The following is a 21,257-nucleotide window of genomic DNA, read 5'->3' as shown; positions in this document are numbered from 1 at the left end:
GGCTCAAAGCAGTCGGCTGCTTCAGCAGGCCCAGGACGTGTCCAGGGACCCCTCTCCAGAGCTGCCCGCCCGTGGTAGCTGCACTTGCTTCCCCATGTCGCAGCAGAGGAAGGGAAGTGGCTGCTGACACGAGTTTGGCGGCACGGGGATGTCAGCCTGTTAACAGCCTCTCGCTGTTTCCATTTGCTCCGCACAGGATGAAAACACTGGAACTGAACGCATTTTAATGTAAGCGTGGGGCTCGAGAGAGTGACGCAAAGCCGCCCTTACACCTCCTCTCCAAGCGTCTCCTTTATTAGGCGTCCGAGCAGCACCCTTACGTTTGGTGATTCGGTGCCCCCTCGCACCGTACGCCAGTGGCCAGAGCCCTTCAAAGCCGGTCCCTTGCTGAAGCTGCGACCCTCAGGCAAGGCCCCATGGGCGACCTTACACCAGGGTGGCAATAGCGTGGGCGCCGGGGCGCCCCTCGGGGCTCCTGCGGCCCGCGGGGCGCTCCCCGAGGCCGCTCGGGGGGCGGTGGCGGCGGGCGCGGACGACTCGCAGGGCGCGCGCGCTCGCCACCAGGCTGGCGCAGTAGAGGCAGGCGGCAGCCACGCCGAAGAGGGCGACGGCGGCGTCGCCGCCCTGCACGGCGCAGCGCATGGACGTGTAGCCCCGGCGCGCGTACAGCCGCTCGCGCCGCTGGCACACCTCTGTGGCGTTCACCTGCGACACGAAGTGCAGGTAGAGGCCGACGGCCGCCGCGTAGCTGGCGCCTGCCAGCACGTTGAAGGCGCACTCGGCGGCGAGCAGCCGCACCGTGAGGCGCTCCACGGGCTTTGCCCCCGCGACGAGGAAGAGGAGCGTGAGGGAGCCCGCGGCTAAGCTGAAGGCCACGCCGCCGTACACGCACGGGGCTCTCATCTGCGTGAACTGCATGTCCAGCTCCCTGACCTCGCGCAGCTCAGTGCCCTCAAAGGGGCTGTAGGCCGAGTTCAGGTTGAAGGAGCCCAGGCCCCCGAAGGAGGTGAAGCCCGCGACGGAGGCTTGCGCGGCACCCACGCAGATCAGCACCAGCAGGTTAACGGTGATTTCCACGAACTTCAAGATGCCTGCAAGGAGAATGGGCATCCAAATCACATGCTGCACAAAGCAGGGGAAAGCAGGGCACCGAAGAGACAAAGAGCAAAACATGAACTGCTACCGAGATAGTGCTCTCAAGTAGAGCTGTAGCAGAGCCTTCCTTTAAAAAAGAGGCATGAGCTCTCCTGGGCACTTTTCAAAGGTTGGGCAAATTACTGTTTTTTTCATTTGTCAGTGTGCTTGATAAATGCATCTCCAAAGGGGAAAGGAATCCATAAAAATTTTACTGCGCTTGTGGCGTTGCCAAGGAAAGCGAACAGCGATTGTATTTTGGCCTGTAACTACTTGGCCTAAATACACCGAGCAAGAAATATCCAGTATGAGCAAAACACTGAGGTTAAGGCTGACAAAAACCTAGAAGCTTCTAATGGCTTGAAAAATTGTGCTAGTTATGTCCTTAAAAGTGTTCTTACTGCTTTAACTTATACATCTGTTTTCAAGCACATTTTATGTGCTTGTTAACTTAAACTACTTATCTATAGATACAACTCTCACTCCATCTCCTTCAGACAAAAATCTCAAGAAACAGTTACTTCCAGGAAAAAAGGACAAGGGGAGGAGGAAAACATGTTATATGTGGAGGTAAGTTAAGAGAATTTCCTACGACTTTATTCATTCTCTTACCCATGCCCATTTTGACAAGAAAAAGTCTTACAGCATCCGTGCCAACTCTTCTCTTACATGATGCTATGGGTAAGATAAGTGAGGTTTAAAAAAAAAGTCTGGATAAAGGACATCTTTCCTTGGTAGGCGTGTGTGAGGCAGGAGCAGCAGGGATTACAGACAAAACTGATCATTCTGTGAAAGCTCACTAGGGGTCGGACTAAGATTAGCAAACGTGACCGATGTGGACGCTCTGAGCAGCTGGAGCTGCCCAGTTGGGAAGCGAAATCCCCCAGTGCATCACGTGCCCTGAGCGAGTTACTGACTTGTGGGGCTGATCCCCGGCCGTCTGACCGAGGAGGGTGCCAGGCAGCAGGCAGCGGGCTCCATTCTTTGTCTCCAGGTGGGGCAGGAGCTGCGCCTTGCCCACACACCTCCATCTGCTGCTGCTCCGGCAGATCCGCACGGCCCTTCCCGGCGGGATAAGTGCTCTGCTGCCGCCTGCCTGCACGGGCTTGGGAACAGAGGGAAAAAGCAGCACACGGGGAAGAGAACACATTCCTCCCTGGTGCTGCCAGATGCTTCTGGCTGAGGAAAGCCTGAGAGAGCCACAGCGAAGGCTTCTTGGCTCCTCCTGCCCTCCCTGTGGGGCTGAGGCTGCATGGGCTCCCTATATATCAACACAGCTACTTGGTTGAAGCTGTTCAACAACCATGCTGTGGCTCGGCATCAAAGGAAGTATTTGTGAAGCTTCGTGAATGGAGAAGCTTAAACCTCGGTCTATGAGACCGGATTTGGGCCTTCTTGAATTAAACTCTGCAGTCAGGAGACTCAAGCGTCACTATATGGAGTCGCTGCATGGAGTCCTCAATCCAGGCTGTTCAAAGCATTCTGGAAGTGCAATGCAGGAGCCGGACTGCAACTGGAGGGGCTATCATCTACACCATCTATACTACATCTATACTACAGTGGCTACCCCATCTGCGCTGTACAACCTGCCTTCTGAACGCAGGAACCGCCCTTTGGACCTCAGGGCCCTTGGGCAGTGCTGCCCTCTTTAAGGGTTACACTAACTTCATAGATGCTCCCTCAGAGAACGGTTCTGGGGCCTCCTTACAGGGAGGAAAGACTGTTTAATGAAAACCTCTTAAACCTATTAAGGGTTTTAATCTGTTTAGGGACTTGAAAGATGGGAATTCAGGCAGCTTTCCCCTCCTCTCTCCTCAGAGCTTCCTTGTGCTCTGCGGCTTTTTAGTGAGATGCTCTGCCCCACGAGTGTCCGCTGTTGCTCTACCTCACCTTGCTGAGCTCCAGAAAAGGCCATTTTCTGTTCGTCAGAGCGGCTGGCACCTGCTGCTCACCTCCCTCTGTTTGCAACAACATGAAAATAACTGGCCCCACTCCTCAGTGACTCTGCTCCAAAACTTCTGGGTATTCACACAAAATGTGTTTGCAGGCTCTAGATTTCACTGAGTTGACTAACTGCTGGTAATGAGACAGCAGGTCTGTCAGGTGTCTTTTTTTTGATAGGATGCGAGAAGGGATTGGTGTGGGTCTACTAGCATATTTTTTAACTGCACGTATATAACAACTTTACAGCATGCTTTAAAAACACCCTTGAGGCAGGGAATTTGGGTTGGAGAGGTTGTGTAGATACCTGAGCATTTCTGCAGAAGCCAGCTCCACATTGGTTAGGGTGACTAACAATGGACAACAATAGAGGGCTTCATTAGCAAATTCCCTACCATGATTTGCAACATGTACAATGACTTACAAAGAATGTGCAAAAACTTAAGGCTCTCGTACTAAAGAAATCCCCAAATGCCCAACACTGTGTCAGCCAAGGCGGGTGGCTGTGCATGACAAGCCTACCACGAGAGCCAGCAGGGTCTGTGACAGCAGCAGGCAATTAATGGCAATATGTATCTCGAAGGCCTTGTGCAAGCATTAGGCTTTTGACTGAAACATGAATCCCCTTGGCATGTTCAAATCTCGACCTGGGCAGCCCCAAAGCCTTGCCTGATCTTGGCCTGTGTTAGTTAAAAGCTGACCTACGTCTCCTGTACTAGCACAGACATTAGGCTAGACAGGATTAAGTAAAGAATAAAAGGCCACTAACCAAATCTTGAATCTCACCTCTGCCAGGGCTTGCTAACTGATCTGCTCCAGCAGAGATCTGTGTAAGGAAGTGGGCTGCGTTCAGATACGTGCTTCTGTGCCTGCACTGCTGTTCCTTCTTCACAGGCTGGTTTGCTGCTACATCTTAAGAGCTACAGCTGCAAAACCTACTCTGCCAAAAGCTTCCTCCCAAGCAGAAGTTTTTTAATCATGTTTACAACTATTCCCTAATCCCATGCAGCAATGGCTGTGTTGCAAGACTTGAGTATAAAATGACAGGAGGTCTGTAAATCTCAGAACTTCTTAAGCAGATTGTGTGCACCCCTCCAGTCTTTCCATGTTCAAAAGCCGATGATTCATCTAAAATCATAATGTTTTGTATTAAAATTAATGTAGTGAATGGGGAACAAACCCTCTCCATCCTAGCAAGTGCTGATACTTAAGATTGCCTGCCTGCATTCCCTGTTCTTTTCCCATGCTTCTCTTCTGCACAGGTTTTCAGTACGGAAGGTGGTAAAAGCTGATGCAAACAGGAAGGTAGGGGGTGTTGCCAGAGTTGCCTCATTCATTCTATAAAATCCAAATTTCCACATACTTAGATGTGTCACACATGTTAACTTAATTGGAATCCAAACCTTCTTGCTGCAAGTTTACAGGCTGCTGAACCAAACCCTCAACTGAATGCAGCCTTCCTATTTAAACCATTTATTATTTAGCATCTTTCTTTTCTTTCTGCTGGAGGGTGCATGCTTTGCTATTGCCATGGCACTAATCCATGGTTGGATCTTCTGTCAAAGGGTGGGCTCAAACATGCAGCAGAGCAACCTGTGAGGCTGCAAGGATAGGGCTCCACAAGCAGCTGAGCTTCATCTGAGGGCTCCTACTCTTGGCTGTGCAGTCAGCACTTTCTTCCTGTGACCAGTAATCAATCACTCTGGCCTGACATTAGACCCTTCCATGAGACAATATTAAATAAAAGAACATGAATGTATTCAACTTGCTCTCTCTGTGTACTGTTTTTTTTCCTGCAACTTCAGCAAGTTGAAAAGTGAGTCACAGAAGGATCTGATGAGCAACACTGCTGGCCTGAGATTAGCAGAGGAGATCACACGGCCAGGACCAGCGATGGACCAGAACCTCCCCTCATCAGGAAAGGCAAGCTGCTAAATCTGCACATCCTGCCCTGTAAAACCACGCTGGGGCTGACTGTGTGCAAACCCCTATGGCAGCTGTGTGCTCATGTCCTGTCTGTTGGAGGCTCTGATGAGGCATCTTCGTCCAGGCACTGCAGCAGGATGTCCCAGATGTTCAGGCAGCGGGATCTGAGTGGGGGTACGTGCAGCAAGTGAAATAGGCAGCTCATGGTCGCTCCTGTTTCTGCAGCTGGCAAGAAAGCCTGTGCCTGCAGCATAGACGGGCCCTTCAGCGTGTCCTCCTCCCCTGTGCCTTGGCCTTGCCTCAGGAACTGAGGCTACAGGCTGATGATAGTTCACCCAGACTTTCTCACTAAAAGATTTTTTCCCCAGTTTGGGTAGCTTTCCAGTTTTTATTTTTTTTTCTTCCAAACGAACAGAGAAGTAGTTTAACCCTCTATATAGGTCTCCCTGGTGGTCTAGTGGTCAGGATTCGGCGCTCTCACCGCCGCGGCCCGGGTTCGATTCCCGGTCAGGGAATGTCAATTTTCCAGCCCTTTAGGAGACCTGCATGATGAGCAGGGAGCTCCTGGCAAAACTGCAACAGAAGAAAGCAGTATACAGAATGTGGAAGAAAGGACAGCCTCCTTGGGAGAAATACAGGAACCTTCTCAGGGAATGCAGGGATGCTACAAGGTAAGCTAAGGCACATGTGGAATTGAATCTGGCAAGGGATGTCAAGAGTAACAAGAAAAACTTCTTCAAATATATTGAGAACAAAAGGAAGGTCAGTAGCTGAGCTGCTCGCCATCATCTTAGGAAGGTCCTGGAAAACAGGGGAGGTTGGTTTTCTGGAAGAAAGGCAATGTCACTCAGGTCTTCAAAAAGGGCAAGAAGGAGGACCCGAGTAACTACAGGCCGGTGAGCCTCACCTCCATCCCCGGGAAAGTGATGGAACAGGTGTCTCCAGACACATGGAAGAGAAGAAGGTGCTCAGGAGCAGCCAGCATGGATTCACCAAGGGGAAATCATGCTTGACTAACCTGATCGCCTCCTATGAAGGAGGGACTAGCTGGATAGATGAGGGCAGAGCAGTGGATGTCATCTATCTGGACTTGAGCAAGGCTTTTGACACCATCCCTCACAGCATCCTCCTGGGCAAGCTCCGAAGGTGTGGGATAGATGAGCGGATGAGGAGGTGGATTAGGAATTGGCTCAGTGGCAGGGTGTAGAGAGTGGCAGTCAGCAGTACGGAGTCCAGCTGGAGACCTGTACTTAGTGGTGTCCCCCAGGGGTCGGCCCTCGGTCCGGTCCTGTTCAACTTATTCATTAACAACTTGGATGAAGGGCTGGAGTGCTCCCTCAGCAAGTTTGCCGACGATACCAAACTGGGTGGAGTAGCTGATAGCCCTGAGGGCTCTGCTGCCATCCAGAGGGACCTGGACAGACTGGGCAGTTAGAAACCTCATGAAGTTCAACAAGGGCAAGTGCAGGGTCCTGCACTTGGGGAGGAATAACCCTGGACACCAGTACAGATTAGGGGTGGACCTGTTGGAGAGCAGTCCCGCAGAGAGGGACCTGGGTGTCATGGTGGATGACAAGTTGACCATGAGGCAGCAGTGTGCCCTGGTGGCCAAGAAGGCCAACGGGATCCTGGGGTGCATTAAGAAGAGCGTCTCCAGCAGGTCGAGGGAGGTGATCGTCCCCCTCTACTCAGCCCTGGTGAGGCCACATCTGGAGACTGTGTCCAGTTCTGGGCTCCCCAGGACAAGAAGGATGTGGAGCTGCTGGAGAGAGTCCAGCGCAGGGCTACGAGGATGATCAGGGGCCTGGAACATCTGCCCTGTGAGCAAAGGCTGAGGGAGCTGGGCCTGTTCAGCCTGGAGAAGAGAAGGCTGAGGGGGGACCTGATCAGTGTGTATAAATACCTCAAGGGAGGCAGTGAGGAGGAGGGGGGCGGCCTCTTTTCAGTGGTGGACAGCGACAGGACTAGAGGAAACGACCACAAACTGAAGCATCGGAAGTTCCACAGGAACTTAAGGAAGCATTTCTTCACTATGAGGGTGACAAAGCACTGGGACAGGCTGCCCAGAGAGGTTGTGGAGTCTCCGTCTTTGGAGATCTTTAAAACCCACTTGGATGCAGCCCTGTGCCACGTGCTGTAGGTGACCCTGCGTGAGCAGGGGGGTTGGACTCGATGACCTCTGAGGTCCCTTCCAACCTTCAGCATTCTATGATTCTGTGATATAGTGGCTTACAAAAGCAGGAGGCAGTCCTGAAAAGGGTCCCTTCTGCAGAATTTCTCTTGCCAGTGCAGGTTTTGCAAGCCACAGAGAGTAAAGATACAGCTCTACGTACAGCTTCAGTTGCTGCTGTGCTAGACTGAGCTGGGAGCAGGAGCAATAGGATAGGGGGAGAAAAAGCGTCACAGGAAGAAGTTCTGCTTCTAGAAGGGGCCAAAAATGTGCCTGGAGCGGGGAGGGCCCAAAGCAATGGAGAAGAACTAAACAAGGGAAATGGAGACAGCAGTCACAGTGGATTAAAAAGCACTAAATCTGGATGCAAAGTACTACGATAAAGAGTTTTACTCCCCTTATGTATGCAGACACAAAGTCCTACTCTTATTAAAAGCAATAACAAGAATTCAGCCAACTTCAGTGACGCAGGATCAGGGCCACAGACAACTTTGTACTACACAGACCACCCCCCATGCCCAAGCTCCTGTACCCCCACTGCTTGTGGAGATCTCTGTTCTTGAGCCAGCGATGGGATTTAGGCTCTCACCGAGTTGGGCTAAAATCCCCCTCATGGAGTAATGTTCAAAGGAAAAAAATTCCAAAACTCAGGAGTTAGGCAATGCCACCAGTTCTTCTCTGAATCTTGGCTTTTCAGAGAACCCAAGGGAACTATATTCTCAGAGCCAACTAAATTTACATGGTACATAAGTGCCTAACACATGCTTAGTTGCTTGTTTTTTTCCCCTTTGTTTCAGTGCACGCCTTACTGGAAATCCACAGGAACAAAAACAGTTTAAAACTAAGAAAATTAAATGATTTATGTGCTCTAAAAAGAAGCACTGGTAGTGTACTTTAACAAGTTGTCCCTCATTAATAAAGATAATTGCTCCGTTAGGAAGCCTCCGAAGACGACAGCCTTGTTTCTAGCGATTCAGAGAAGCTCCTAGGCCCAAGCCAAGCCCCGCTGACCTGGTTTCTCCTGTACTGCCTTCCCAACAGGGAATTCTGCCCCACATGAGCCAGCCCTGCCCTTGCCCCCATCTCACCCCACTCCAGAGTCACAGACGGGCCTTGCTGGCGACAGCCCGGCAGGCCATACTTGGATCTTGGCACCAGGGAATGCCCAGGTGGCAGGACCAGGCATGGTGGCCGCCACAGCCTCCTCCTCTTGCTGCGTTTGCCAGCTGGCCCCTACGCTGTGGGGCACGGGGTTGCCACCTTTGGTACTTACTGTGCCAGGTAGCGGACAGCAGCTGCTTCACGCTGGCTGGGAGCCTTCAGGCAGTAACTACAGTTACTGGAGTTCTCCAGTTCTCTGGAGAACAAAGCTCACTTACTCGTTTCTGCTGGTTCTAGCAGTTCCCCCTTCATCCTCCAAACTGAGCTGTCCAATTTTCACAGAAAACACTGAACCTAATTTGAAGAACGAGTTCAGCAGCTTCTATTCCTATACAGCTTCCCCATCACTGTGGGACATGTAAGATTTACTTGCCATCAAGATACAACATCCCCTGCAACAGCAGATCTGGCCTACTAGTGCTTTCCTAATAGTTTCTGAAGGGCATCACTTCTGGACTCTCTCCTGTTGGCCTGGCACAAGACATCTGCCAGAAGTTTGGAGCGGATGGAAAGCCAAAGCTATTGCACTGACCTGTAGTTCTTGGTCACACTAATTTCGGTGTGATGGCTGTGAAGGGCCTCCATCAGCTGCACGTGAAATGGAGGTGGGTCACCTCATGTGCTCTATCTTGGGGAACGATCTCTCTTCCTCATGTACCCATAGTTCTCCCAAGCAGTAATTAAATACCTTGGTGCTGAAACAAACTTGCAAGAGTTCCTTAAAAATGAATAAATAAATAAGCCCAGAGAACAATGAAAGGCTCTTGTGCTAAGGTGTCATGCCAACTTTCCACGCCACTCCTTCCCTCTGAACTGCAGCTGAACTGCCTTGAGTAACGACAAAGACGGGGAGGTTACTGCTGCTGTGGTGAGCACTGCCCTGCTGAGGCTGGGGGAACCCCAGGGCTGGGGTTCACTTTATGGACTGTGGGTTGTCCTACCCAGTGAGCAACATTCCTGACTCCTTTTTTTTTCTCTTTACTTCCTTTAAGTGAGCTTGCTCAGGAAACTCAGCTACGCTGCACACAAACGAGGCAACTCCCTGCCAGCGACCTTCAGGAGCTGCCATTCAAGGGGAAGATCCGTCTGGGAGAGCCAGGTTGCACGGGATCAGCAGAGCTGACCTCGGCTCCCCAGCAGGGAACGGTGCCGCCGGCGGGTGTTCACGCAGACCCAAGAGCCAGCACAGACCTTGCCAGCATCCCTCCCTGCTGCCGCAGGAAAGTCGTCCCCAGGAGCAGCAGCAGCCCGTGCACTAGCAGAGCCCCCAAGGGAAACACCCCATGCAGAGGCAGAGTGGGCAGAGCCCCCCGTGTGTACGGGGCAATTCGCCCGCCAGACACCACCCTGCTGGTGGTAACACGCAGAGCCCCCTCCACCCTCCTGCCGTGCTGAGTGCTCAGAGCCGGGGCATTTCACATCTGCGTGGGGAGCCTTGCCTCCAAATCATGGAATCATGGAATCCCTAAGGCTAGAAGGCACCTCTAGAGATCATCTAGTCCAGCCTCCTGCTTCAGCAGGGACACCCAGAGCACAGGGCGGCATCCAGGCAGGTTTTGAAGACCTCCAGAGAAGGAGACTCCACAACCCCTCCTGACAGCCTATCCCAGGGCTCTGTCACCCTCAGTGTTAAGAAATGAACTACTGCTTGGCAAATTCCTAACCGGGAGGCGTCCTGCAGCTCTGCTACGCGCTCGATCGTGTTGCAGTGCATTTTTAATTAAGCATTTTTAAATAATCTGGATTAGCTTAATCTGTGTAGCTCTGCCCAATTCCCACTACTTGGCATCATGTCCTCCCCATTACAGGATTAAAAAAACCTGCTGGCAAATGTAGTCCGTTAGTCACACTGTATTTAATATACGCTTTGTAACAAACAGGAGGGAAAAGCCAGCTAATTATAAAAGAGACTTTATGGAAACTTATTACTCCATTTTAACAGCAGAACTAATTTGATTTTAAGTGCCACATGAACACTGCACAGCAGGCTTGAGCAGCATATAAAAGAGCTAAGAGCAGTGGGCTGCAGAGGCAAACCACAAAGATGATGACTAGAAAAACACAGCAGCTTCTGATCCTCTTGGTTGCCTCCATATAAATGTGTCGTATCCTACTGACCACACTGTTGGGCAAGCCTAACATTTGCTGCTGAATGCATTTCTCAAATTCCTGTTTTCACCCAGTTACCTGCTTTACAGACACTTACTGACCCTTGCATGGCTTTGAACACAACTGAAATTACAGAAGGCCACCTAACTTCAGGTTCACCTAACTCTTGCAGCCTGCTGCTTCCCGCAGGTTCTCCAAAGCCCTGGGAGCGATCCGGGTGCTCTGCAAAGGGCTCTTCCCCTCCTGTCCACATGCTGGACTGACCCCGAGGACATGGGGTGGGATGCAACACTGCCACACAGTATCTGTGAACCTCGGCACAACTCAAGGCCCACGTCAACTAGCCTGACCAACTAGCATTCAGGGTGACTTTTCCCCTCAACCTTTTTTTCCAGTCTATGACTCTTTGCCAGCATGCATAGCCACAGGAAAAGACTTGGACTGTGTTTGTGAAAACAAAAGCTTATGGTTGTTTACATTTGAATTAATGTTGGCTTGTTAAAGCATAAGTACATCCTGCAGAAAGTCACTGTTGCACTCTATTTTCTTCTTCAAATAAATTTAGTTTGAGATTTCTTCCTGGCTATGTCTGAAATCAGAGACTTTCCTTGTTATAGGCTGTAATGCTGTCTTTTTTTTCGGAGAGGAAATTGGTTTGAAGGCTTTACAAGAACTGTGGATTTTAGAAAGTAGGTTAAAGACAGGATTGTTTGGAAGCGCCTACAATATGCTTAAGAAATCTGACACTATTCATGGTGACTGTTTAGGCTGCATTCATGGCATCAAAGAACAGGGATTCAATTATACTTGCTCCCCCTCAAATTTCGTTCTAACCTTTTCAGTGCTGTCTCTCTTCAGCGCCAAGTGGGTGGAAGAATTAAAAAATAAGTTACGTAGTACAGAAATTATGACTAGCAGAGTACAACTCCCTACAAGGCAAAAACACAAGCTTTTCCTGAATCAGATACTGACCAAAGATGGGAGAAACTTAGTTTACTTTGAGTGTTTAAACAAGATTAAAGGAAGCAGTGTCATGCAACAGCACTTCTCTATTTCTTTCATACCGACAGACATCATAAAAATAAAACCTGGGTTTTTTTTGGTTTTTTTTTTTTTTGAAGTCCATTGGCCAACTCAACTATCTAACTGATTTAGGATGAGCAATTCTTCTCAGGTTTAGCTCAGATTTTGACTACTCAACTGTGAAGGAGGCATCACAGGAACCAGCCTCGAGCACTTCTCATTCCCTCTGGTAGCCAAAAGCACTGCACTTGACTAAGCAAATATGTGATGGCTAGTTTAGTTTTCTTACTCTGAGGGGAGATCTCCAGCATCTTTGAGTGCACTAACTGTGAACTGCAAGCTGAAAGTTTTCTGGTGAGAGAAATGCAGTTGTTCAAGTATTCCCAGGTTAAAAATTCTGTCAACCTTTGTCAACCTGTGCTGCTTTAAATGGCACACACTGCACATATAAGTTGTAGGAAATGGTGGGAAATGTGCTAGTTCCTCAGATAAGGAAAGGTTTGTCTCTGTCAGAGATGATAGTTTATTTCCAGTTCTCATATAATTACACAGGACAGCAAGACATCAGTCCATAACCTGTTGTTAAGTCTCCTTCCCTCCTATGGGAACATAGATGTTCTGGGGCCTTCCCAATTTGGAGTCTGACTTCCTAGTGAGGAAGAGCAGGTAGCAGCTGGAGAGGAAGGCAGCACAGCAGGGAAGACTCAGAAGCTGCCCAGAGGAACCCCCTTGAAAGAGTCAGCAAATGTAAGAAGGGGGGCCATCCAAGTGCTGATGCTCTTGATTTTCTGCAAAGTTTGGGACAAGGTCTCTGGCCAAATGCTCTTAATGACCCAGGCCGCCAAGGGACAAAAGTGAAGCTCCTCCTACAGATCAGGATGGCTTAAAAGAAAGTAAAAGCTAACAAGAAATGACTGGCTTTCAAACAGGTAAGAGTCAAACTTTATTCCTGCCTGTGGTCACTAGCCTTGTCCACATCAACTGCGCAATGGGAGTGGATCTGTAGAGTGAAACTGTTGGAGCTGAACTCCTAGGGCCCACACTTGCACTCTGGGGTGACAAATACCTCATTCTAGCTCCAGTTTGGTCCAAAGCACAGAGCATTTGATAGCACTCACAGCTCATCCTCGCATTTAATGTGATCTGAAGGGCTCTAAGTGGGCACTCCTAACAGACTTGGATCAAAAGTGCACACCTGATTTCAACCAAAACACCAAAGGAAGTGCACAGATTAATGCTTTGGAAGACACTGAAAAATGGGATGATAAAGTCCATATTAATAATTGCACAAATTTGTGTAAAAAAATGCATAATTCACAAAATCTGCCCACATATGGGCAGATGGATTCTAAATAAAACCTTTCCCCTCAGGAAAGACAGCACGTAAACTTCCCTGAAAACTATTCACTGACAGACAACCAATAGAGCAAATGCTAGAAAACATTAGGATAGGACTACAGACCTAGAACCAGGACACAGTTGTCTGGCTCCTTTGGGAATTTACGTCTTGGATTTTGAATGTGATTCCAGGCAGTCCATCCCAAAAGGAACAGCTGATGGATCAGCTAACTGACTGAGGAGAGAAGTGGAAAGATGTGACTCTTACTAGCAGACTGTTCTTCAGTCTGCAAAGAAAAGATGGGCTTCAGTGGCAGGAAGAAAAGAAAGACTTTGCTCTAAAAATATAAATCATAGGGATATGATAACATATGGTGAATATGTGATACTAACATTAGCTGTTTTGAATATTACCAGAAGCAGAGGAATCCTTTAAAAAAGTTCTATGAAGCAAAGCAGTATTCCTCCAGAAGCTATGAATTACCTGTGGAACTCCCCATCCCAGGATAATGCGGAAGCCAAACAAATTCAAAGGGGGCTATTAAATGTAACAGACATGGATACAGCTTCTTTAGTTCAGAAAATTGCAAACCCCTGCAGTTGGGAAAGGACTCACTCTACAACTCACTCTCTACTGGTCCTAATTCCCACAGTCTTCCTGAATTTGGTACTTTGGCATTTATGGTATATTGTTAGGCAGGACACCTAGTTAGGTGCCTAACATGTCTTAACTGTGTCCTGCCTAAAATGTAACTAGTCCTAACATTTGAAGTTTCTGAGATAATACTGAACACCTCTCCTGGGAAATGGGACTGGTATGAGTTGTTAGCTGTTTTTATTCATTATATCAGTGTTTTTACATTCTTAATGCAACTGTTGGGGGAAAAAAAAAAGAGGGAAAGAGGGAGGAGGGGAGAGAATAACAAAAGATACGAGAACAAGGTTTTTTTTATTTGATTGTTTTTTCCTGCCACTGCTTGCAGCCCAGGTGTTAGAAGGATTCCCCCAAAAAATGACTGCCTATTTCAGAAATCTACCTTTATTTTGGGGGAAGATACTGTTGGGGAAAAGAATAGACGAAGAGAAGGCACATGGGTGAGGCAAATGTACTTTTAGAAGCTCTCCCTGTTTAGAGTTGCCTTCTAGCTTTCCAACCAGGCCAACACACACAAAGAGCACACACGTGTTTGCTGGGCCAAAAGCAAAAGAAAGAAATGAAGAGGGTGAGCCATGCTAAGAAATGAAGATTCACAGTTCTAATGTTTCTTTGGAAAAGGTTGTGGTAGGTCACTTGATTTACCATGCTTGGTACTAACTTATTTTGGAATGAGAGCAGGTTGGGAGAGAAGATTTGACCAAAGTAATGATAAATCATTGGCAGAAGAGAGAGATGGTTAAATAGGTGCTTCCTGGAATTTTTGTGCGGTAAGAAACTAGCTCACATGTAGTCGACTTCCTATTAAACAATTCACAGAGCTTCTCGTTTATAACATTTACTATCTGACTGCAGGGAATACAGAACAATTCCAGGAAATTCTGCAGAATCTTACTTAAAAAAATTAAACGTGTGCTTGTTGGGAGGAGACAGTTTCATAATCTCATCAACCTTCAACTTCTATACAGTTTTTGATATATACCAGCTAATAAAAGGGTTTATTTTCTATATGACACACACACACACACACACACACCCTGTTGCCACTTCAAGCTCAGATATTAAACTTTAGGAAAACACTGAGCAATATCGGGGGGAGAAGTGGCAGTGAAAGCATCATCTTCAGCTGATACATCCAAAACTAGCAGATTTGAAAACATTTATGATCTTTAATGCACTGAAATAAAGGGAAGCAAATGGAAAAAAAACAATCCCAGTCATATTAAGTTATCAGTTAGTGAAAATAAAAACTAGAAAGAACTTGCCACTCGATTTTTCTAAAGCTGTGATAAAATAAATCTTGGAGTTTTTAAAGCTTCTCTGAAACAAGTTAAAATTTTTCAGTATGTTGAAGCTGCTCGAACACGGCTCTGGATCAGTAAAGGTGCTGTAACTGCGTATCACTGTGGGCAGTTTGTTTTTCAGCCGGAGGAGATGTAACTACAATAGCTTAGAGAGCACATTTACAGGAGAAAAAAGGAGTTCAAGCTCATTCATAGAATTGCTCACACATTCACATATAGAGAAATACTACAAGCAGATTGAGTCTGTCATTTATCTCTCCATAGAACAAAGAGGTAAGATTATGTTACATATTCCGATTTACTTCCAACAGCTAAAGCCTTCATTTCTGTCCCTGCTGAATGACACCACATGGCTGTTTGGGGTCCCTGCCCAGTGACTTTGAACCTGGCCATAAGTTTCAGCTTGGACTGCAGTGGGCCCTTCCTACAAAGGAGATGAGGATACTGCCTGTCCTGGAAGAGGAAAGGTTGGAAATGGGAGCTAGTTTGGCTACTTTTCTTTTTTTCTCTCCTCTATGGTTTAGAGAAATGAGTTAACTAAGTCAACTAGGTGCCAGGGCCTCCCACATTCATTTCTCTGCATGTGGCAGTCACTTATTCAGGAGATGTTTTTCAAGAATTCCATGCTTTCACATCCATAAAAGGTTTTTGCCTCTCACAGTGTTGATTTATAAAGACGTATCAGTGATTGGATTAAATCAAGAGTTGATAAGAGATCTGAACCAAGAGCTGATAAGGGGTCTGAGGAGACTGTATCAGACCAGATTTAGCATCAAAGCTTTAGCAGCAAAATTTGATAGCTTAGAGATGCAATTATCTATTTTACTCCTGAACCCCAGCAACCATAGAATCATGGAATCCTTGAGGTTGGAAGGACCTCCAGAGATCATCCAGTCCAATCCCCTGCACACGCAGGGTCACCTGGAGCACGTGGCACAGAGCTCCTTGCGTCCAAGGGGGTTTGGAAGATCTCCAGAGAAGGAGACACGGATTCAGTTTTGTTGCAAGAACAGAGAGGTTGGGTGCCTGACCCACTCACACATTCTACGAAACCAGCTTACTGGCTGCACCTTCAGATATCCAAGCACCTCTGTAAATCTGGTCTTCAGATGCCTGAAACTCATTGCTAATCTGCTGTTACTGCCATTCATGAATTTTAACTCTCCTGTTTCTTCGTTTGTTTTCAAATATTCCTCTAGCCTTCCCTTATTGGGCTTCTGAACACACAAAGCAAAGCCAAGATCGGCCTTTGTGAGGAGAGGAACAGATAGCAACCAGGAAGGAGCTCACATACCTCTTATTGTGCATACCTTTGAGCACTTCATCGAGAAGGTCTCCTTGGAAGGATAATGCTGAGGTGGTAGGTCATAATATTCCTGTGCTGCTCCTGAGGTTTTATAGGAAAGGTCAGAGGGAACAGTGGAAGCCCTTGCATGCCGCCCACTCCGGATGTCTTCTACTGATCTGCAACAGCAAAAAGGGGTACGGTATGTTCACTGGGTCGTGCTCTCTCCTGAAGACTTGGACGTGTTACTAGAACTACCTGGCTTGCTTAACTTTGGCTGCTTGCATGCTTTGAAAGAAAATATACCCAACACGTGCATAAGTCCACGTTCATGAGGATATCTGCACTTGATCATTCATTTGTGTTTTAGAAAGTTTGGCAGTCACTAAGTTGAGTGCCTGAATTATCTGAGTTCTTTGCAAAAGGTAGCAAGGAGATGGGTGTGAGGGGAGCTCCTCTCCATAGACACGGAAAAACATTTTCTCATGAAAAACAATAATTTTTAACTAGTCTCTAGCAACCTAGAAAATAAAGATGACATTTTTCATATAATAAATCTTAAAAAGAGAATAACTATTTTATAAGTAGATGTTGTATCACGTTTATATTTCCAATTATCATGTCTTACAAAGATGCCTTTTGAAAGAATAAAAGCCATTAAAAAAAACAGATGAAGATTTCTAAAAAGGAAAAATATTTGCTTATTTAGAGCTTTCTCTTTATTTCTAAACTCCCTTTAAGTCTGACAATATCTGAAGAGGAATCTAAAATTGAGCAAAAGATCCATTTTTGTGCCTCTGATTAGACTCTTAATTCCCATATTTCAAAACTGAATCGTCTTTTTCAGTTTTGCCGCAACAACTACAGCTCCACATCTTAAGCCATAATCTCCAGTTTCATGTCTGAGGTTGCCCCAAATGGGAGACGGAGCTCTTGGATGTGGCCTTAAGAATACAAGAGGAAAAAAAAGGCGGGGGGAGAGAGGTCAATATTAGGTTAATTTGTGGGAGAATTACATCTTGCTCTTTTTAACTTAAGAAACACAGTGTAGATTGTTTTTAGGTGTTTGATCTCATCTAAACGCTGTTCCTAATTTTCAAGAGAATTGTAACTTGTATTTTCTTAAGATATGTCTGGAAGAGGTTTTTGATGAAGGGTATTTCAAGTCTTATTCAGCATTATTACTTTTAAATCTCCTTTTTTCTTTCCTATGAATTTATCTTGAATTACTTAACCACAGATCTGGGCTTTCCTCAACTGTATTTTTGTTTCCTAGTATCATTTCACTTTACTAAGGTTCTTCTCCATCCAATCCCACCGATTCAATCTACACAATCTCATTCATTCACATTAAATCATGTTCTTTGTAGTTTTTACATTTTAATTAAGACATTCAATAATAAGACCCTATATAGGGAATAACCCTAACATCTCCATGCGTAGCTGCCAACATCTGTGTTTTGGCCGAAATATTCCCGATTTTTCTGACCTTTGTCCTTGGTCTTGTGCAACTACCAAAGCATCCTGCACAGCTGTGTCACATAAATTAAATAAGCCGTGTGATTTATAAGACTTGCAGTTAACTTGAAAGCAATTCCTTTGGTACTTCTGATGCAGCTGCTCTCTATTGTATCCTGCTATTTGCCAGAAAAAGGAGGAGAAAAAAAAAAAAAAAAAAAAAAGCAAAAACAAACGAAAAAAATAAAGTGCAGGGAAAAAAGCCTGGTGTTCAGCAATTGAATATGATTAAAAATAAATAAATAAATAAAATTTTAAAAAACACACTTTCCTTCAGATATGTTTTCCTCACAATTACCTCCTTTGGCCACCTTTGCTCCTCTTTTCCTCCAGGCCTTTCCAGCTCAGTGTAACCAGCTCCTTCCCTCCCCTTGCCGGGGTAGGGTAGGAGTTTCAGGGTAGGAGTTTCAGGCACAAACTCATTGTGAAAAAGAGAGGCTCTGGCCACACCCTTGCTTATAAAGGAAGAAAGTATCAGGCACCCAAATTACAGCTCCCACAAAACTCTTCCCGCCTCTTTAACCGTAGTATTGGGATGTCTTTGGGTCAGAAAGATCTTCAAGAAAATAGTGCAATTCCCTTACGAAAGCAGCTGTTTTATTCAGAGGAGGTGAGCAGAGGCAGTGCTGCTGGGGCAAGCCAAACTCCACCAAAACAACTGATGGAAAAGTTTTTTGAGCAGCTGTGGTGAGGGCTGGCGCCTTTCCGATGCTTGACTTGACTCTGGGAAGGATCTTCACAGCTATCCTAAATCTGTGGCCTCAGCTTCCCTTGCTCTGGCCTCGGGTGGATACAGGCTCGGCCTGCTGGCCTTTATGGTCCTTCCACCTGTCCCCAGACCTGTCCTTTTTAACTAATGGTGCAGGGAAAACAAAGGAAAAAACAATCAATCAAAAACGGAGATGCTTTGCTAAGAAATGGTGACCTCATTTATAGCTATCTTGCATGCATCGCTTCAGTGATGCTATAAAAATAATCCCTTTTCTGGAAAAGTATCTTTAATATCTCTCTGCCATTTGCTGCTCTTACTTTTAATATGCTCACAACAATTTAAGTATATCCTTCTGAATAGCCCCCTTTGCTATGGGCAGTCTTTGAGGGTGATTTTTAGGCTCATCTTGGTACCTGTGTTTCTCCATTTTTTCATGAAGGAGAATGAAAAAAAATATCTACTTTCTATAATACACTAGTGTTACCATCATCCAGGCTTTTATGCTTAGATGCAAGTACTCCTTACAGTCCACAAAACTCTCCTCGCTATTACTTCTGTTCTCTGCAACTCCCTCCCCAACCTTATTTCACTTTTTTTAACTCAAATGCATATTATCACAGAATCACAGGATGGTTGAGGTTGGAAGGGACCTCTAGAGATCATCTAGTCCAACCCCCTGCTCCAGCAGGGACGCCCAGAGCACGGGGCACAGGGTGATTATCAGGGAGGACTCCAGTATTTCAGCTTTTCTCAGGTCTTGATGCTATCCATGCCCGGGCTGCTTGCCGCGCCATTAGCTCGTCCGGACACCTGGACACCTGGACACCACCCATCCCATCCGCCTCCTACCGGAGGAAGTCTCCGTGCCACGTGGGGCAACAAAACGGTGCTATTTGGCCACCATCAGCCACCGACCCACCCCTTCAGGGCACCAGGGACCAGGACTGGGCAGCCACCCTAGAACCTCCCGTGACCCAACCTCCCCCGGAGGGCCTCGTGAAATGTCCACACTGGGCTGGCCGGCTGCTTGCCCCACTCCTAAGTCTCCTGACAGCCTGGAGCGCCGTGCAAAGAAAAAGGTTAAAAACTGCTTCAAGCCTGAAAGCAGCAAAGAGCTCCCCGATTCGGAAAAGATCTTGACCACACTGCACCATCTCAGGGATGATAAGTTACCTTAATATGAGCGTTGTTCAAAAACAACAAACAAGATAAGACAAATTACAGGCCTGCTTTGATTTCTGCTGCTGTGGCGTGGAGAGGACCTACCTCCCGTTGCATGGGTATGGCTTCCTCGCTCTTCTCTCCTCCTGGTATCCATCAGATCCATGATTCTCGTGGTACAAGCGTTGCTTATTTCTGTGTTGCCCCCCCGGATGAGACATCTTGGCTTTTACATGTATTCCTTCAGGCTGAAATAGCTTCCTGAGCCAGTGGGGAAGGAAAAAAAAGTTCATTTTATAACCCCTACTTTAGGTTATTCATTGACCAGCACTTGCAGAACACATCCCTGTCACGTTGAATCAAAATTCAGTAAAGACTTCCTGAAGAACAGAAGGAAGCAAAGGCCTTTAAACCACACTGAAAGCAGCTTCATCAAAGGAGGAAGTTTTTCCTATAATCAACATTTAACACATTTATTTGCTAGGTCTGCTCTCACTCTCCCCTAGCTCTGCTACAAGACAACACATGCTATCCATGCAGAGTATGAAAATTACACTTCTCTGATGTTTCCTCTCAAATACAGCAAACACCAGCACACATATAATCGCCACCAGATCCAGGGCAACTCCGAAGGTGCCGGATGAAGCCTTCCCTGCCCCAGGAGGACGGGAAACGCCAATGGGAACTTCAGCACAACCACGGCAGGCAGTCTGTGGTTTGGAAAAGCGTTACTGACACAACTGTGTTGAGACGCGGTTACGCTTGCAGGAAGACTCTGAAGAATTAGCCTTGATAATTTGGTATTAAAGACTACAGGCACCTTACTTCCAGGAACTTCACAGAAACTATGATGTGCTCTTAAGACTAAATGTACAAGATACGGGAAGGGACAGAGGGGGCATCTTTGCTCTTATTTACCATCCTAACCACCCGTTTTGCATTCTTGCCCAAGTGATTCGGCTTTCGCCCCTCAAGCGAAGACTTTCCTTAAGGGCTCCCCTTCTGCCTCCGTGGGGTGACATGAAAGGCAGGAATTGCCTTTGCTTTTTACGGCCAAAGGGGCAAAGAAGGACGGGTCTCTCTCGGCCAAAGGACGGCCAAAGGGCAAGAAGGACGCGGTCTCTCTCGGGGGAAGCCCAGCCCCACTGCCCTGCGGCTCCACACGCGTCTGGGCTCCCCACGGCGAAAGCACAAGTTCCCCCTGCTCCGTTTGGAGCAAACCCGAGTGCCCTGAAGGGGACGGGGGGAACGAATAACACAGATATCGCTATATTTCGGTGCCGGCACTCACCGCGCGGAGCCGCCGCGGCTCCAGGAAGCAGGAAGCGGCCCGCGGGGCCGGCGCCACCTCCCCCGGCCCGGCCCGGCCCGGCCCCGGTGCGAGGCGGCTCCAGGTGCGCGCCCGCCCCGCGCCAGGTTCGGCTTAACCCAGAAATAAAGAGGTGCCCAGTCAGGACCTGGGAAATGTGGCCTTGCAAGAGGATAAAACTTGGGTTTTTTTTTTTTTTTTTGGGTCTCTCTCGTTTTTTAATCACATCCTCAGCACCAATATTTTTTTTTCCTTTTCTTTTAGAAAGTTAATTTATCTTCTGTCTGCGCTACCTAGCCTTTCAAGTCTCTTGGGTGTATACATAAAAACGCAACAGGATAGAAGGCAAAAAGGAAAAAAGAGAAAGGGAAGAAACTTGCCCCCAGAGGCAAATGGGTAGGAAGAGGCTATTTCAAGACAATTAACCCAGCTAATGGCTTGGAAAAGGAGGCCAGGAACTTCCCCTTGCTGTAAAGCTGGCTTGCGGTGCTTGCGGAGCACCCGACTTGGT

At 47.3% G+C, this 21,257-nt stretch overlaps 1 protein-coding gene and 1 non-coding gene across 2 annotated transcripts; one reads left to right on the top strand and one right to left on the bottom strand.

Annotated features, from left to right (window-relative positions):
* Positions 1 to 426: 426 nt before the first annotated feature.
* LOC112943413 (MARVEL domain-containing protein 3-like) lies at positions 427 to 19,628 on the bottom strand. The gene is made up of 3 exons (XM_026034563.1): positions 19,543 to 19,628; positions 16,056 to 16,225; positions 427 to 1,091 (listed from the first exon to the last, which is right to left on the bottom strand). Exons 2-3 carry the CDS (start codon positions 16,084 to 16,086, stop codon positions 427 to 429), a joined length of 696 nt encoding a protein of 231 aa, XP_025890348.1. The 5' UTR covers positions 16,087 to 16,225; positions 19,543 to 19,628.
* TRNAE-CUC lies at positions 5,445 to 5,516 on the top strand. The gene has a single exon. It is a non-coding gene; the product is annotated as a tRNA-Glu (tRNA).
* Positions 19,629 to 21,257: the final 1,629 nt, after the last annotated feature.

The sequence above is a fragment of the Nothoprocta perdicaria genome, unplaced genomic scaffold, assembly GCF_003342845.1.
Source record: "Nothoprocta perdicaria isolate Ctin4 unplaced genomic scaffold, notPer1 scaffold_147, whole genome shotgun sequence".
Classification (NCBI taxonomy): Eukaryota; Metazoa; Chordata; class Aves; order Tinamiformes; family Tinamidae; genus Nothoprocta; species Nothoprocta perdicaria.
Note: the sequence above shows the minus strand (reverse complement) of the source record. Positions and strands in the feature narration are given on the sequence as shown.

Coding starts and splice junctions, on each gene's coding strand:
- LOC112943413 (XM_026034563.1), bottom strand. CDS start 16,086: ATGAAGTGCTCAAAGGTATGCACAATAAGAG. Junction 1,092..16,055: donor AAAGGTATGCACAATAAGAG/GTATGTGAGCTC, acceptor TTCTCCTTGCAG/GCATCTTGAAGTTCGTGGAA.